Source organism: Macaca nemestrina, chromosome 9, assembly GCF_043159975.1.
Source record: "Macaca nemestrina isolate mMacNem1 chromosome 9, mMacNem.hap1, whole genome shotgun sequence".
Lineage (NCBI taxonomy): Eukaryota > Metazoa > Chordata > Mammalia > Primates > Cercopithecidae > Macaca > Macaca nemestrina.
Window position 1 is genome coordinate 67,686,278 of NC_092133.1, and position 18,523 is coordinate 67,704,800.

Sequence of the window (18,523 nt, forward strand, 5' to 3'; positions counted from 1 at the left end):
AAAATAGCTGCCCAGCCTGGGAGGCCCAGTTCAGTCCAGGTGTGGGTCCCGCTTCACCTCCAGAGCAGGGGCAGCCGGGAAGGGTAGAAGCAGCCTTTGGAGAGGGGTCTCGGCAGCGGTGTGGGGGCAAGATGAGGGCTCCTCTTAGTCCTGGGGTGCAGGTTATTGTAGCTAAAGGGGAGGTCTCAGACAGTGGGGTCTGACTCCAAGGTAAAAAAGGAGCAGCAACCAGGAGGCCTGATGCGCCGCGCACCCATCGCAAGCATGGGCAGTGCGTTTAACACTGGGCGCCTCACTTTTTCTCCTGTGAAATGGGCGCAGGCTGGCCCCAGCCCAGTGCCAGGAGGGGGAGCCCCGGCGCGCCGGCAGAAGACAAAGGAAAAAGGCTTGTTTGCAAACGGGGAAGCGGCGGCGTGGTGCCGGGAGGGGCGGAGCGGGGCCGGGGGAGGAGCCCGCCTGCCGCCTACCAAGCCCAGTGGTCCTGGCCGTGCGCCGGAGGCGGCGGCGGCGCGGCGCAGCGCAGCGGCGACAGTAAGTGCGGGCTGGCTCGGGCTCTTCCGGCTCCGGTCCCGGCCCCCCCCAGACTCGCGCTCAGCGACCTCCCTCCCGGGCCCTGGGGACGGCTGCGGGCTGCCAGGGGAGCCAAAGGACCCCACCCCCTCCGTGGTCCCTTCCCCACCGTCCCTCCTCTCCCTCCTTGCTCTCTGCCACCCCTCTTTCTGGGTCTCTGTCTTCTCTTCCTCAGATCCTCTCTCCCCTCCTCCTCCTCCCTCAGACTGGACCTTACTGCCTGTATGGTGGGGGCCTGGTATGGACCTGTCGGCCCGAAGTATCCAGTTGCTGGCTGGTTCTCTCGGTCCCAGCTGCCCGGCCTGAGGCTGGGGCTGTTTACACCGCAAAGCCGGTTCTGCAGCGGCCAGTGGGCGGTGCCCTGCGCTTCCCAGTGCCCTCCCACAGGTTAGCCCTACCAGCTCCCCACCCCGGTGCACAGCCCAAGAAATCGAGGCACAGAAGGGAGAGCCACCTAGCCAGAGTCAGGAGCCTCCTTGGAACCAGTACCTAGGCTTCCTGGCCCAGATGAGGTTTTGCCGCGGCCCCAGCAGTGCCTGCCTCCTTGTGCAGGGCTGCCTCTCTATGCATGGCCGGGCTCCTGCAGGTGACCCAGGAGCACGTTCCAGGCCACAGCGAGCCTGTTTTGGGGAAGGTTGGGCACTTCCTTGCCTGCCTTTCTCTTTCTTTTTTAATCCAGAAGTCAGCAGCTAGCTTTTGTAAAGACTAATAAGACTGCTCACTCCAGTGCCCTGGCCTGTGACCCTGGTTAGAGAAAATTCCTGGCTCCTTGTTCAGAAGCTCAGTCAAGGCTGAATGGTCCTTCACAAATAGACGCCAGGTACTGAGAAGGGGCCCTAGCCAAGTGTGGTCCTGAGTGACAGGGCTGGTGGTCCTTTTAGCCACAGGTAGCTGGAGCCTCTGGGAAGAACCACTTGTGGTTCTCTCTTGTTCTATGTGGGTGGGTCATGATTATTTTTTACGTTTTAAACACTAATTTTTAAAATGTAACAGGTGAGCTTGTTACATTTGTACCATTTTGTGCCAGACAAAATACCATAGACTAGGTGGCTTAAAATTTGTTTCTCATGGATATGGAGGCTGGGAAGGGCAAGATCAAGATGCTGGTTGATTTGGTTTCTGATGAGGGCTCTCTTCCTGACTTGCAGACAGCCTCCTTCTTGCTGTGCCTTCACATGGCCTTTACTCTGTGAGTGGGTGCATGTGGAAAGAGATTTTCCACACAGTGAGCTTCCAGACAGTGAGCTTGTTAATGCTAGCCTCCATCCGAATCCAGGCTGGGGAGGGGCTCTGCTAACCAGAGGAGTTTAAAATAGACTTGCTGGCTGGATGCATTGCACTTGGGCATCCAGTGGCCTCCCGCCTGCCGGCTCCAGGGTACATGCTACCCCAGCAGGGGAGAATGTCCTGGTGGTGCAGAGTCCATTCATTCAGCAAACATTGACAAGGGTGCCTTCAGTGTGCCTGGGCCCCTCCCCACTCACTGACTTCAACGCTTGCAGGAAGGATGCTTGTACTTGGAACCAGCAGACACAAGATTCCCATTCCCAGCCAGTCCTCCCCGGTGTGCTGAGGAGTCCAGCATGGTCCCCAGTCAGCTTGGCTGTGTAACTTCACTCTTGCCATCTGCTAGTTTTGTGACCCTGGGCAAGTTACTCAACCTTTCTGAGCCTCAGACCCCTCATCTGTGAAATGGGTCTTAGAGTAGTACCTAATATATTAGGCTGTTGTCAGCCTCAAGTGTGACCTCTGTTAGGCACAGACCTTGGCATTTGTGATTACTGGACTTAAGTTTAGCTATTGGGAGTTCTTTCTATTTGAACGTGGGACATAGCAAGTGCCTTCCAGACCTCAGTCTTTCCATCTGAAAAAAGAGAGCAATGTTTTTTGCTCTAATTCCAAGGGATGCTCTGAGGTTCTCCTGAAATAGTGGATAAGGTTCTGCACCCACATGAGGAGGTATTCCCATCCCACCAGGGAATAAAGGCCCCAGTCTTCTTGGCACGATGCTTTGAGTTAGGTTTAGCCTCCTATAGAAATCAAGATGCATTTATTTATTTATTAGTTTATTGGGTAGGGAAGAGGCTACTGCAGAAGGGACTCTGAAGTGTCCCATCCTCAGCATTACGGAGACATTTCTCATTTAACAAGCTGCTGCCACATCCTAAGTGCTATCTAGAGCAAAGAAGCAGGCATGCTACTTTACAGCCAAATCCAGCAGCCAGCCAGCCATGCGACAGGCCCAGGATGCCAGGGAGATGCTGACATTTGTTCAACAGCTGCTTACAGGCCAGGCATTGCCAGCCAGTTGCAGTTGCATAACTATCATAAAAATGGCTTCCCTGGGTTTACATTTAGGGAAATTGAGGCACAGAAATATGGTAACCTGCCCAAGGACATGTAGACAATAGTTGCTGGTAGCCCAGGCTCTTCCATTTGTCTTAGGCGCTACCATAGATTGAAAGTAGCTGACTCGGCCGGGCGCGGTGGCTCAAGCCTGTAATCCCAGCACTTTGTGAGGCCGAGACGGGTGGATCACGAGGTCCGGAGATCGAGACCATCCTGGCTAACACGGTGAAACCCCGTCTCTACTAAAAAAAAATACAAAAAACTAGCCGGGCGAGGTGGTGGGCGCCTGTAGTCCCAGCTACTTGGGAGGCTGAGGCAGGAGAATGACGTGAACCCGGGAGGCGGAGCTTACAGTGAGCTGAGATCAGGCCACTGCACTCCAGCCTGGGCGACAGAGCGAGACTCCGTCTCAAAAAAAAAAAAAAAAAAAAAAAGAAAGTAGCTGACTCCTGGTAGGGCGTGATGAGCAGAGGTGGGACCCAGGCAGGAGCTGCAAACCCAGGCTTGACCATTTACCTAGTCTATGGCCTTCTGTTCTTTGGACCTCTCTTTCCCCACAAATGAAATGGGAATGGACTATCAGAGGCTACACACCAGCTTATGGAGGCAGCCCTAGACACTACCAGTTTTTAAACAATTATTTAATCTGAAGGTTTTTATTTTTATTTACACTTTTAATTTTATTTTGGAACTGATAATAAACTAGGAACATAGTTAAAAATTCAGGAGGCACAAATAAGAATGCAGGGAAGTCTCCCTCCTTAGAGGCAGCCACTCACTGTTAGAAACTTCTTATGTAGCCTTCCAGAGATATTATGTGCATATACAAATGCATATGCATATGTATATTTTTCTCTCCCCACTTTTTTTACACACATAGTAGCATATTCTACATACTATCCTGCCCCTTATTTCTTTCAAATAAAGTCGAAAAGGGTTTAAAGATCATTCTTTGCCCATCAGGGGTCCTAATTCTTTTTTTATGGCTGCACAGAACTGTGAATGCCTTTAGACTAGGTTTGCCTTTCTGGGTACATTGCCACAGTCCCCACTATCATGCAGTGGTTTACACCCAGCCTGTTCCACAATTATGTGCTACCTCTGTTGCACTTGCATGGTTGGGGTGACCTCTGAGGACACTTACAGGTCTAATTTTTAGACCTGTAAAAATTGCCCTTCTCCAGGTCTAATTTTTGTCTTTCTCCCTGATCCTTAAAATGAAGTTCTCCAACCAGGCTTTAGTGACTTTACAGAGCCCAGGGTGAGGGGGCATGGTCATTTTGTAGGCTGGGTGGGTCCCCAGCTGTCCCCAGCCTCAGTTTCTACTTATCTACCCTGTCTCTGTTGCCCTTCTTGCTCCAATAGTGGCCATTGCTTCAGAGGACGACTTTCAGCACAGTTCAAACTCCACCTACAGAACCATAGGCAGCAGTCTGCAAGCTGACCAGGAGGCACTGCTTGAGAAGCTGCTGGACCACCCGCCCCCTGGCCTACAGAGGCCCGAGGACCGCTTCTATGGCACATACATCATCTTCTTCAGCCTGGGCATTGGCAGTCTACTGCCATGGAACTTCCTTGTCACTGCCAAGGAGTACTGGATGTTCAAACTCGGCAACTCCTCCAGCCCAGCCACGGGGGAGGACCCTGAGGGCTCAGACATCCTGGTAAGGGCATGTTTCTCCTGCAAGGCTGGTGGGAGCATACAGAGGCCTCATGCCTCACATGGCAGGGGAAGATGGAGATTTCAGACACATTTCCAGCCTTTAGATTACTTACTGTTTAGCTTGGGAAGAACATGCAAATTATGGTTCCATGTGGTGTGTATGGTAAACGCAAGAATCTAGAGTCCACACCTCCAGGGGTGTGAAGGTATGGACTGAATAGCATTAGTTACAGAAAATTCCAAAAGACTAGTAACTAAAATGAGATGGAAGGTCATTTTTCTCCTATGTTCAATTCTGGTAGGGACAGCCCAAGGCTGGTATGACATTCTATGGCATTAGGAACCCAGTTGCTTCAACTCTGTGCAGCTTTCATGGCCAAGGCCGCCTCACAGTACAAGATGGCTGTTGTAGGTCCAGCTATTACATCAGTAGGTAGAAGCAAGAGGAGGAGGAAGAAATGCCTGTTGCCTGTAAGAACACTTCCTGGAAGTGACACACCTTGCTCTTCTTACATTGCATTGGTCAAAACTTAGGCATGTGACCACATCAGCTTACAGAGCATGCTGGGAAATGTAGTCTTTCCATGTAGCTTTATCTCAGAGAACCATGTGCCTGCTAAAATGGGAGGTTCTGTTATGGAAGATGGGGAAAATTAATCCAAAGGGATAATTAGTCTGATCACCATGGGAGAGATTGCTGTGACTTGGAGTTGGTGGGTTTCAAGAAAGGGGAGAAAACGATCCAGGTAGAAGAAAAAGGCTGGGCAATGGCAGAATGGGAGGAAAGTCCAGGTATATATGACAAACAGTGAAGCTGTGTTTGGGGCACAAGTAAGAGAGAGAGGTCTTGAGATCATTGCCCGGGGCCTTGAATGTCAAGGTGAGGAGTCAATTTTGTTTAGCTGACAGGGCTGCTCACTTTGCTGGGTGACTTTTCCAGAGAGGTGGGGGTGGTAGGGGAAGAGGATTAAAGAAAAAAATTATGACACTTGTTAAAACAGTTAAGGAAAGCTTTATTTAAGACTTGTAGTAGGGGAGATAAATGGAGTCCAACTCTGAAAAGGAGACATGGGGATTTATAGCCAAGGGGCAGCATGAGGGGCCGGAGGATGGCACATTTCTAAGAGGAGAGTCAAGGCGAGGCCTCTGCTTGCTGAAAGCAGGCCCAGGACTTACACAGTTGACCCTTGAACAACAGGGGTTCACTTAGATGCAGATTTTTGTTTCAACCAAATGTGGATGGAAAATGCAGTATTTGTGAGTTGTGAAACCTGCATATACAGAGGGCCAATGTTTCCTATTTGTGGTTCTGCAAGACCGACTGAGTATGCTCGGGTTTTGGTACCTGGGGGGGATCCTGGAACCAATCCCTTGAGTACACTGAATGGTGTGAGGAGCTTGATCGGATATGAGAGAAGGGAATATTCTGGCTCAACTGGCCTAACAGGATGCTTGCTGAAAGCAGGCCTAGGACTTACACAGTCTACTCTTAAACAATATGGGTTTGAATTGTGTTATATGTGAAGTTTTTCAAACAAATGCTGATGGAAAATGTGCTATTAGTAAAGTTCAAAACCTGATTATAGGGAGAGCTGGGTTCCACAAGGCTGACTGGAGACCTGAGTACGTGTGGATTTGGGTATAGGTGGGAGTCCTGGACCAATGCCCTGAGTATATGGAGAGACAGCTGAACATCAGAGGTGGGGAATGAGGAACTCGATCAGATCTCAAAGGTGGGGGTGTAGCAGGACAAGCTGCAGACAAAACTCCTCAGACACTGGATTAAAGAAGGAAGAGATATTTTATTTGGCCAGAAGCGTCGGCAGACTTGCGTCTCAAAAGCCAAACTCTCCGAAGACAGAGTTCCTGGCCCTTTTAAGGGCTTACAACTCTAAGGGGTTCCACTTGAAAGGGTCATGATAGATTGAGAGCACATGTGGTTAGAGTGGGGGATTAAAAGTAACCTCAGGCCTGGTCATCAGTGGCACTGGCTGGTCTTGCCACTGACTTCATTCCTGTTGTTTTTTTAACTTTTACTTTCTCCTCTTCAGAGACAGGAGACAGTAAGAGAAATGGCTTCTCTCCTCATTCCCCCCTTTGAGAACCTCACTCACTAGTGTGAGTTCTCACTCTCATCTTCACTATCCAGGTCTTCCTGCCAATCCAGTTCCATTGATTCCTAGAGTTACATACTCTGTTTTCTAACGGGGATCAAGTAGTTCTAATGGGTTATAGCACACATCAGGCTGGTCACTTCCTGGGCTGCATATCTTGCACTGGGTGGCATTATACTCACAAGTCCCTTTTAAACAACAAGACTGTTTCAAGTTTTTGCCCTATCTCTGTCTGAGGAAGGTCAGTTGAAGTCCTTACTGTACAAGTCCAAAATTTAAGAAAAATGAATCCCACAATGAGCTTCCTCATGCTTCGGCTGTGCATGGACCAGTCAGCTTCTGGGTATGACTGGAGCAGGGCTTGCCATCTTCAGAGTCACTCTTCAAGGGTTGTCCAGGCTTGGTCTTGCCTCCCAGGTTTCAGGTGCTGCAGGTTTTACACGGCTGTGGTGGATCCAGGCTGGGATTCCCTCTACCTTCACAGTGGTGGGAGTGGTCAGGATGACAGTCTGGGGTCCTTTGCACCATGGCCATAAAGAGGCTACATTCCAGTCCTTGATCCACACTCGATTACCTGGGGAGAAAGGGTGAACTGGGGAGAATAAGCTAACAGGGCATCTCTCATTTACCCAGGCTGAGATTGTGTTATTTTTCCTAAAGCCTGTAGCTGTAACTTAATTTCACCTCACTCTCAGGGAGTGCCTGAAGGTCCCCGCAATGTGGGAGGGGGCCTATGATATATTTCATAAGGGGAATATCCTGTTCTTTTAGAAGGGGTACATCTAATTTTAAATAATACCATAGGGAGAGCCTGTATCCGTTTTAATCCTATTTCCTGACATACTTTCCCTAAACTATTTTTGATAGTCCGATTCATCTGCTCCACCTTTCTGGAACTCTGAGGCTGGTAGGCGGCATGCAGTTTCCATGTGATCCCCAATACCTTTGCCGTCTTCTGTACCAAGTCAGCCACAAACACCGCCGGCCTGTTATCTGAGTCGATCCATAAGGGCAGCCCAAATCTAGGAATAAGATCTCAAAGAAGCATATGGGTTACTTCACGAGCTTTCTCAGTTCGTGTTGGATAAGCCTTCACCCACCCAGAGTAGGTACACACAAGAACTAGTAAATACTTGTTACCTCCACACTTTGGCAGCTCTGTGAAGTCCACCTGGAGATCTTCAAAGGGGACTGTTCCATAAACTTGTATACTGGGCGGAACAGCTGGACCTTGCCTCGCATTATGCTGTCGGCAGATAACACACAGCTGCGTCACCGTTTTGGCAAGGGCTGACAAATGCGAGATGTAGAAATACTGGCCTAACAACTTTTCAAGTGACTCCTGACCTAAATGGGTGGTTTCATGCACAGCCAGTACAACTGCGGCTCCTAGCAGCTATGGCACAGCTACTCTCCCATGTGGTAACCGAATCCATTCTTCATCACTTGTCCTCCTTCTGCCTGGAGAAAGTCCTTTTCTTTAGAATAAGTAGGTACAAGATCAGGTACTTGAGGGAGCAGGGGGGCTGTGACTGATGCCTGGAAGGGGGCAGATGCTGCTTTTCGAGCCTCTGAGTCAACGCGGGAATTCCCCAAACCCACCAAGGTGGAAGCTCGCTGGTGTCCTCTGCAATGCATAACTGCCACCTTGTGGGCTTTCCATACTACTTCTAATAATTGTAGAATTTATTGTTGATATTTTATGTCCTTTCCCCCAGAGTTCAATAGGCCCTTTTCTTTATATAATGCTCCATGCACTTGAAGGGTTATAAAGGCATACCGAGAATCAGTGTAAATGTTTAGTCTTACCTTCACTGAGTTCTAAGGCCCAAATTAAAGCAGTGAGTTCAGCTTTCTGGGCTGAAGTGCCCTGGGGCTACGATCTGGCTTCAGCAGTGTACAGGGTTACCACTACATACCCTACACATCTCTCTCCTTGTGGGTTGATGAAGCTGCTCCCATCCATGTATAGTTCCCAGTCTACTGATTCCCAAGGCTGGTCCCGGATGTCAGGTCTGCTAAACTGAGTCTAACACTTCTACACAGTCATGCTCGACAGGGTTCTCTGATACCCGGAGCAAGGTGGCAGGGTTCAGGGTGTTACAAACTTCAATGGTTACACAGGGATTTTCACTGTGTAAAATCCAAGAGCAAACTTTGGTACTTGGTGAGTCTAGCATTCATTAGCCAATGATGTCCTTTAGTATTCATTAAGGTCACCACAGCATGGGGGGCCTTTATGTTCAGGTTTTGCCCAAGAGTCAGTTTATCTGCTTCTTATACTAGCAGGGCAGTTGCTGCCAAGGCCCTCAAACATGGGGGCCATCCTTTAGAAACTCCATCTAGTTGTTTAGAGAGGTAGGCCACCGGCCTCGGCCAGGGCACCACAGTTTGGGTTAAAACTCCTAGTGCCATCTTTTCTCTCTGACACATACAATGTAAAAGGCTTTGTCAGATCGGGTAGCCCCAGGGCTGGGGCTGACAGAAGTTTTTCCTTTAACTCATGAAAGGCTTGTTGTTGTTGGGATCCCCATTCAAAAGGTTCCTGGTCCCCCGCTTTGTGACCTCATACAAAGGCTTGGCTAATGCTGCAAAGTTTGGGATCCACAGCCTGCAAAACCCCACAGCTCCTAAGAATTCTCTCATCTGCCTTCTGCTCTTAGGCTCCAGTAGATTGCAAATGACCTTCCTCAGTCCAATAACCATTCTGCCAGGTTGAGCAGGGCCCCTTCCTCCTTGTCTGGGACCTCCTGGTCTGAGTCACCTTGTTTTCCTTTTCGCTGAGGGCATTTGTTCTCCCAATGTCCTTTTTTTTTTTTTTTTTAAGTTCTTGGGTACATGTGCACAATGTGCAGGTTTGTTACATATGTATACATGTGCCATGTTGGTGTGCTGCACCCATTAACTTGTCATTTACATTAGGTATATCTCCTAATGCTGTCCCTCCCTGGTTACGCTGCAAACTCTGACAGCCAGGCTCAGTTTCCTTTCCAGGGCACCCCCCCTTCCCTTGCCTCTTTGGAGGGACCCTTCTGATTGCTAGTAGGTCAGCATTTCACCAGGCCTGACTTTCATTCTCTTTGCGGTTTTCCTTACGGCTTACTGCATCCCTGTTTACAAACACCTGGTTAGCTATTTCTAATAACTGTGATGTATTCATCCCTGCAAACCCAGACTGTTTCTGCAGTTTTCTTATAATGTCTTCTGTGCTTTTACTAACTAAAGCCATGTTAATCATGCACTGATTTTCAGGGCTATTGGGATCAAAGGATGTGTACATACGATAGGCCTCACACAATCTCGCGTAGAATTGTGCTGGACTGGCCGGGCGTGGTGGCTCACGCCTGTAATCCCAGCACTTTGGGAGGCTGAGACGGGCGGATCACGAGGTCAGGAGATGACACCATCCTGGCTAACATGGTGAAACCCCGTCTCTACTAAAAATACAAAAAAAATTAGCCGAGCGTGGTGGCAGGTGCCTGTAGTCCCAGCTACTCGGGAGGCTGAGGCAGGAGAATGTGTGAACCCGGGAGGCGGAGCTTGCAGTGAGCTGAGATGAGCCACTGCACTCCAACCTGGGCAACAGAGCGAGACTCCGTCTCAAAAAAAAAAAAAGAATTGTGCTGGACTTTTTTTCCCTGAATGACCTCAGAGACCTTGTTAACGTTTGTGGCTTTCAGGGCTCCCCTCTTTAATCCTTCCAAGACAGCTTCCCTGTATCGATTCGGCCTTTGCATACCCTCTCTTTCATTTGGGTCCCACTGGGGGTCTGTTCCTGGGAACTGGGTCCTCACATACTCTTGGGGCTTTGGTAATCAGCCGGTGCATGTTCCTCTAGCCACTTAGTTGCTGCTTGAAGCACTCTCCACCTTTCATCTGTGTTAAAGAGGAACATGAGCAACTGGTGGCAGTCAGCCCAGGTGGGGTTGTGGGTCTGGATAATAGTTTGGAGCAAATCAATTAGAGCTTGTGGCTTTTCAGTATAGGATGGGATATTGTTTTTCCAGTTGAGAAGGTCGGCAGAGGTGAAGGGCTGGTACACAAAAACATGCCTCTCCACCATGTGCCCTTCCTCATCTATCCCAGTATACCGCTGCTCTCTCAGGGGCATTTGTATCCCAGTTTTGGGTCGTAAACGAGCTGCCAAGGGAGGGGTTTCTCCCGAGGCTTCACCTCCTCTCTAGTCTACTCTAGGTGGCCTAGGGATATGTTTGTCTTGCGGAGGCGCAAGCTCTGTGGGCTCGAGTGGGGAGCCTCTCCCCCTGGTAAGGGGAGGGCACCGCTGGGATCACTGGTGCCATCTCCTGCAATGGATCTTCTGATGTTGGGTCGAACAGAACTTTAGGAGTTGATTTTCCTCAGCGGGTGGAGTAGGATCCTTCCTTGGCTATCTGTCTCTTTGCTACTAGCACTGCTGCTGCCTGCCCTCTTAGCCACTGTGGGGGATCTAGCATCAGCTGTAACCAAGTGTCTATGTATGGGAACTGGTCTGAGTATCCTGACTCACCAGTTACCTTGTGCCATACCTTAGAAACAAGGGACCTGTCCAGGCTTCCTTCTGATGGCCAACCCACTTCTAATGTTGGCCAATCTATTTTACACAAAGTTCTAAGTTTTCCTGGTGTCATAGTAACCCCATAGTCTCCACTAAATCCTTCCTTGAAATTTTTCAACATAGTTCCTAGCGGACTAGGCATACTTTGTGTCTGATCCATGTTTCCTCGAGACAAAACACCACGCTCACACCACACGCACACCACAGAACAAAGAACAGGTAAAAAGGGCACCCACAACTTTTTCAGTTTACACCAAACCAGAATCAAAACCAAAATCAGAGTATCCAGAAATCCAAGCCAGGTCAAAACCAAAATATCAAGCAATTCAAGTCAACTCAAAAACCAAAGTGCCGGTACAGGCACGCCGTGGGTGATCAGGCCACGCTTCCGCTCAAATGGAGTGGGCAAGTTCCAAAGACCAGTCTTACCAAGTTTCAGATGTCCAGACTTAAAGTGCCAGTTCCTTCCCCGTGTTCAGCCACTGCGCTGATCCTCTGTGGGGGCCTGCTGTGCACTGCTCTGACGAGGCGTTCCAGCCGGGCAATTGCCTACCCAGGAGCGCTCTCAGGATCCGTGTCGCTCAAGCTGGCCAGAGTCCCCCGCAGGGTTGTTCCACAGGGCAGGCCTAAGCAGCAGCTTCGACCGACCGTCTGTTAATCACCTCGCCTCCCAGTCAGGTGAACCAAGAAATGTAGCAGGACGAGCTGCAGACAAAACTCCTCAGACACCGGATTAAAGAAGGAAGAGGTTTATTTATTCGGCCGGGAGCGTCGGCAGACTCACGTCTCCAGAGCCGAGCTCTCCGAAGACAGTGTTCCTGGCCCTTTTAAGGACTTACAAGGGGTTCCACGTGAAAGGGTCGTGATAGATTGAGAGCACATGTGGTTAGAGTGGGGGGTTAATCTTTTAATCTCAGGCCTGGTCATCAGTGGCACCGGCTGGTCTTGCCACTGACTTCATTCCTGTTGTTTTTCAACTTTTACTTTGTCCTCTTCAGAGACAGGAGACAGTAAGAGAAATGGCTTCTCTCCTCAGGGGCATGCTGGCTAATCTGACTTGGCAAGGTTCTTGGCTAAGACTGGGTTGGGCAGGCAGAAGTCAGGACTGGGGTTGGGGCCAAGGTCGAGGATGGGGCTCAGAGGAACCTGACGAAAGTTTGGTCAAGGAGAGTCTTGGTCAGGAGCCTCCATTTCCACAGCTAACCCAGGCTGGTGTCTGCTGTCACGTGAGAGCATGGGGAGGCAAGGACTTCTCCGACAAATGCCAAGATGGGATGTAGCCGGCTGCCCAGCTGTGCCCTTCTTCTCTAGGGGTGCCTCAGAAACAAGAAGGAGGTATGCTAGCAGACCCCAGCCGCACCTTCCAGTGGCCCAGGAGGTGGCTCATCACTGCTTCCCAGAAGGAAATCCTTGGCCTCGCCCCAAAGAGCTGTCCTCAGTTTTATAGGCATGAATCTGCCATAACGAGGAGGCATCCCTGTTGTCCATCTCAAGGACTCACTGCGGCTACACATGTGGATCACCCAGGGAGCTTCTTAAAAAAACACCAGTTCATGGTCCTTTTGTAGTTCATGAACGTGATGACTGGGTTTCCATGCACATGTGTGAGATGGGCCTCCCTCAAACCTTGTTATGTCATTGGCACATTACCTGTCCAATGAAAAGAAATAAAAATACCAGTGTGGGCCATGCCCCAGGGATTCTGATTAGATTAGCCTGAGCTGGGGTGTAGACATTGATATGCTTACAACTTCATACTTCCACACTCCCCTACTCCACCCCTCAACTCCCCCCATGATCTGACACATCTGACACCTGTGAGGGCCTTTTCTGTTAACTGAGGAACTCATAGATGCCTCCCGGGGCCAGAGCAATGGGATATAAACCATTTCTAAAGCTGAGGAAGTGCCACAGGAAGGCAGCAGAGTAGTTTACAGCCTCTCGACTCAAGGTGTGGTCCTCAGACCAGCGGCCTCATCTGGGAGCTTGTTAGTGATGCGGTCTCCCGCCCACCCGAGGCCGATTGAGACAGGGCCTGTGAGCTGCCAAGCCCTTCGGGTGACTGAAGGGCACAGTAGGGTTTGTGGTGCACTGGACAGGGCTTGGCTGTGTGACCTCTCCGTGCTGCCTCATGTTTCTGGACTGTATTAGTACTTTTTTTTTTTTTTGAGACAGAGTCTTGCACTGTCACCCAGGCTGGAGTGCAGTGGCACAGTCAAGCCTCACTGGAGCCTCGACCTCCCTGGGCTCAAGTGATGCTCTTGCCTCAGCCTCCTGAGTAACTGAGACTACAGGCGCACGCCACCATGCCTGGCCAATTTTTTGTATTTATTGTAGAGACAGAGTCTCACTATGTTGCCCAGGCTGGTCTCAAACTCCTGGGTTCAAGAGATCCACCCGCCTCGGCCTCCCAAAGTGCTGGGATTATAGGCATGAGCCACCACACCCGGTCATCTTTCTGGTATGTTAAAGGAAGATATTATAATGCTACCACCAACTTCTTAGGGCTGTTGTGAGGATTAAGTATATTAATATGTGTTAAAAAGCAGTTAGGACAGGCCTGGCACGCCTATCCAAAGTGCCGTATAAACTATGATTGTGATGATCATTTGGGGGATGGGGCCCATGCTTCTAAGCTGTCTGGAGCCCTGGTGCATTTCCGCAGGCGCAGGCTTAGCCCGGGTGCTTTACAATCCACTTTTATTTACCAGTGACTCCGATGTCCCAGCTTTCTGCCAGCCGCAGTAAATCACCTGGCCTACTGGGCTTCCTCCAGAAGGTCCCTGCCTGTCTCGGCCGGCACAGAGCTAGATTGCGTGTGCACCTGCCCTGCCCCTCCTCTGTCCACCACCAGGCCCCCAGGATCAAGCAGCCTCTGGAGGGAGGGGTGCCCAGGCTTGGCTCTGGGAGCAGCCCTCGCCCTGTGTACTGCTTTCACCGCAAGGCGATCCCTTCCCAGCTGCAGGCACTTGGCATTCTGAGCCCTGCTACGATGCTTTATGGCCTCTCTCCAACTGCTGGCAGGTGCAGATGTAGTACCTGCGGCTGCCCGGAGCTCCTGGCTCTTGGCATCGGAGATGAGAGACCTGTCACCCCTCGATTCATGGGCCGGGTTTGGGAAGCGAGCATGCTGGGGCGTTTCTGCATTTTGCGGGCCATTTTTCTTTGCCTCATTCCTCATCCCAGCCACCCACCTCCCCAGCTCTTTCCTCCTCTCTTCCTGATTTCCCTGCGAGAGGCTGCCTGTCTGCCCTGTCACCTGAGGGCCACTTTGGGGGAAGGAGGAGGAGAGTCAAATGGTCCTGCAACTCAATTAGCTGTGGGTCTAGATGTTTATTCTTTCCTGTACTTTCCTTTGAACATTTTCTGGGGATGAATACCATTTGATGGGGAGCAAGACCCAGGAGGAGGGTTTACCCAGACACCCCCTCCCCCAAATTATGTCACTTTCAAGGTCAGCGGGCTCATTTCCTTCTGCCTGGACAAATGTGGGGATGCCTTAGTATCCTGCTCACTCTGCCCTCCTGTCTCTATTCTCTGGAATAAGAACCTCCAATCTATCACAGGCCTGCTGGCCCAGGGACAAACAAAATTAGAGCATAAATGAGGAAGAATTGATAAGAAAAGATGGCACAGGGGCCTGCAACAGCTGGCATTGCCTGAGCCCGACTCTGGGCCCACCATGCTGGCAGGGGTATTGCATGTGCTGTTTCTCATTAGCCCTGCAATGCAAGTCTTCGTAACCCTTTTCTTAAGACAAAAACCAGAGGCTCAGAGAGGCTAGGTAACCTGCCTGAAAGAGCTAGAAAGAGCTATAGAGAATTTTATGGGGCATTGAGGTGGATAGATGATTACAGACTCATTCATACTCAGAGAGTGGTATATAGGGTATATCCTGGAGATGCCCCACCCCCTACCCCCCACACTTTGACTCCACCAAACACCATCTTCCTTCCTTTGGAGAGCCTGCCCTTGGTCTGGCCTCCTTTTCCAGCCTGAAACCACAGGTGCCTGTGTTCTACCCCTGGGTCCTGGACCCAGCATCCCTTCTCCCTTCCCCACCTGACCTGTTTAGCTGGAGGTCCTCCCCAGCTCTGGGGTTGTAAGCCATCCCCTGCCCTGTGGGGCCTCCTCACCCTTCCCCAGGCTCTCCTGCAGGCCTGTATTGGCTGCCCTTGGCCTAGAACAGAACAGTGAGCTGAACAAGCCCCACTTACTGCCCCGGAGAGAAGAGTGTCTGCACCTTCTCTTGGCCATTCCTTGTTGCAAGGCCCCCACAGTCGCTCTCCACACCTTCCTTCCTGTGTACCTCGGTCTGCCCAGGGACTTCTCTCTGAGGGACTGCAGGACACAGCCAGGTCATGGGTGGGACCTACAGCCCGACTTGGTGTCAGCAGGGCTGGGACCTGGGCCAGGCACTCTACTGATGCCCCTGTCCATCCCCCCATCTGACCAGGAGGCACCCCACCACTCAGTCCCGGGGGTGAGGCAGGAGACAGAATCATCTCGTCTCCGGGCACGTCCCCTGAAGCCACCTCTCTGAGTTAGGGGCTCCACGTCTGGGTCTTCAGAGAAGCATCATACTTCCCCATCACATCCTGCCCTATAGCTCACGGAGACCGAGCGCTGGCTGGGTGGGAGCCGCGGCTCTCAGCACTTTGCCTGCATTATCTCATGCAGCCCCACAGCACCCCTGTAGGTCAGGAACTGTTATCATCCACCATGACAGATGAGGAGGCCTCCCCCGCCAGTGAATAAAACTCTCTTACTTTACATCCTGTGCCCCTGGCACACCTGGCATGGCACCCAACACATAATAGCACATAAATATTTGTCACATTAGTTATCATAAGGCTGAGAAGGAAAGCTCCACAACCCAATCCATGAGAGTGATGCCATGGCTCTGCAAGGGAGCAGAAGAAGCTCTGGGTGTCACAGCGGCTACCAGTAAAGGAGTTCTGATCTTTCAGGTGTGTTGGCATAGACATGAAGTGGGGTTCCTGCCATAGGGAAGGTAGCCAGGTTGTCCTGGTTCAGCAAGTGGGGGATGTAGGGCATCCCCTCCCCTAATTTCCAGTCCCTTAGTTCTGGTCCAGTCTCTCAGCCCTGCAAAGCAGCAAGGCTGATCTGCCCTTGAAGTGCGGACCTCCCAGTCCAAGGAGGAAGTGTTCAAAGGAAGCAGGATAAGCTTATGTGGAGAAGAGGAAGCTGGAGGACAGGTTATCAGAGGTTACCAAGTCCCTGCCATGCAGCCTGTACCCACCTCCCACATGACCTGCCATCTTCCTTCCACATGACATCCTGGTGAGTTAGGTACTGTCATCCCAGTTGCCAAATGAAATCAAGGCTCACAGACTTTAGGCCACTGACCCAAGGTCACTTGCTAGCAAGTGATAGAACTGCAGAGCCCATGCTTATAACCAGCGTGTTCTCCAAGCTATCTGTCTACCTTGGCACTCTCAGCCCTGGCTGCACATCGGGATCACCTGGGAAGCTTTTAGAAAATACCCCACCGGCATGCGCCTGTAATCCCAGCTACCCAGGAGGCTGAGGCAGGAGAATCACTGGAACCTGGAAGGCAGAGGCTGCAGTGAACCGAGATCGTGCCAATGCACTCCAGCCTGGGCAACAGAGCAAGAATCTGTCTCAAAAGAGAAAAGAACAGAAAAGAAAATACCCCACATCCCACGTGTTCCACTCACCCAATTCTAATTCCTTCTGAGGGGCCTGGGCATAAGCATTTTAAGTTCTCCAGATAAGGCTAATGTGTAGCCAGATAACCATGATCCAGGCCAGGCATGGTGGTGTGTACCTATAGTCCCAGCTACTCAGGAGGCTGAGATGGGAGAACAGAACAGTGAGCTTGAGCCTAGGAGTTCGTGACCAGACTTGGCAACATAGTGAAACCCCAGTCTCAAAACAAAAAGGACTATGATTCAAGTAAAACGTTACCACATAGGGGGAAGAAGCAGCTGTCCTCTGCCTCCACTAGAGTACCCATTAACCCATTAAACAGGCAAAGGCCACATCATGAGAGACTTAGGTGAGCCTTCTGGGAGAACTTCCTGCCATGCAAGTCAAGTTGTCAAACCTAGCAGTGAAGGGGACAGTTTCCCCCTTGGAGAATTAGGGCCACCATCCTGCGGGAAGTGCAAGGAGGTGGCCTAGTCTACCTTAGAGTATGGGGTTCCTCATGGGACTCCCTACAAATGTAGGTGGTTGGAGGGTTCGGTGCTTGTCTAACGGAAATGCTCTGGGCTTGAGCTGCACCCGCGAGCCCACAGTTCCACGCCAACCAGTGGCGGCCCCTGGAGGAGCCTTTGCCCTTTCTCTTGGTAATGCTCCCCTTTGCTGGGCCAGGGGGCCAAGGGCTGTAGTTAGGAGATGGGGGCTCCACAGCCACCCTCCTCTTCCTTCCAATTTCCCAGGCTCCTGGAAAAGGAGTGATAGGGCCAACTGGGCTCAATGTGGGCATCCTACACCTGGGGTGGCACAAAGCAAGAGCAAGTGAAACTGGAGAGCAGAAGAGAGGCAGTCCTGAGGCCCTGACCCAGCTGGGTAACCTCTCTGTGCTGTATCAGGGAGTGGAGGCTCCCTGTTCCCAGAGGTTTAAGAGTCATAGGACAACTGTTTGGTAAAGGCTCCATAGCTGGGTGAAAGGTGGATTAGTCCTGTCTCAAAGGACCACAAGGTAGCTGGGAGGAACCCAGATTTGGCAACAGAGGGACTCTAGTCTAGCAGTGCCCTTACCTACTGTGTGGGTTGGGGACAGGCTCTGTGGCCCCTGGGCCTTCTGCCCACAGACCCACCTGGCAGCATTTACATAACGCTGCAGACACAGGTAGGGCGGAAAGTCCTGACAGTTATGGCGTGCCTTATAAGGTGGTGGCCGCTGTGTGAGGACTTTGCTAAATCCCAACATTCACTACCTTTACTAAACTCTTACCATGTGCCAGGCACTGCTAAGGGTACAAATTCATTCATTAACTCAGCAATATTTATTAAGCAATCTACTGTGTGCTAGAAGTTTTTTTTTCCCCATTTTTTTTTGTTTTTTGTTTTTTGTTTTTTTTAAGAGTCCGAAGACATAGGTTTATTATGCCCTTTATACAGAGAAGGAAACCAAGGTTGAAAAAGTTTAAGTCATTTGCCCCCAGGTACAAAGTATGTGACAACTGGGACTCAGACTGGGGCCCTGTCAACCCATGTATTTATGATCTTAACCCCAGTGCTTTATATCAGCGTTTTCAAAATTTTTTTGAGCATGATGGC

At 50.8% G+C, this 18,523-nt stretch overlaps 1 protein-coding gene and 1 non-coding gene across 4 annotated transcripts in view; both read left to right on the forward strand.

The window, feature by feature from the left end:
- Window positions 1-454: 454 nt before the first annotated feature.
- The window catches only part of LOC105466059 (solute carrier family 29 member 3), a 50,302-nt gene continuing 32,233 nt past the window's right edge, over window positions 455-18,523 (forward strand). For 2 of the 3 annotated variants that reach the window (XM_011714916.2, XM_011714917.2), the window contains exons 1-2: window positions 455-531; window positions 4,285-4,583. In XM_011714916.2, coding sequence (XP_011713218.1) covers window position 531; window positions 4,285-4,583 — 300 coding nt within the window. In that variant the 5' untranslated portion in view covers window positions 455-530. The remainder of the gene's footprint in view (window positions 532-4,284; window positions 4,584-18,523) is intronic. The other variant, XM_011714918.2, reaches the window with a different exon arrangement.
- On the forward strand, window positions 12,808-12,911 carry LOC112423923 (small nucleolar RNA U13). The gene has a single exon (XR_003014529.2). It is a non-coding gene; the product is annotated as a small nucleolar RNA U13 (small nucleolar RNA).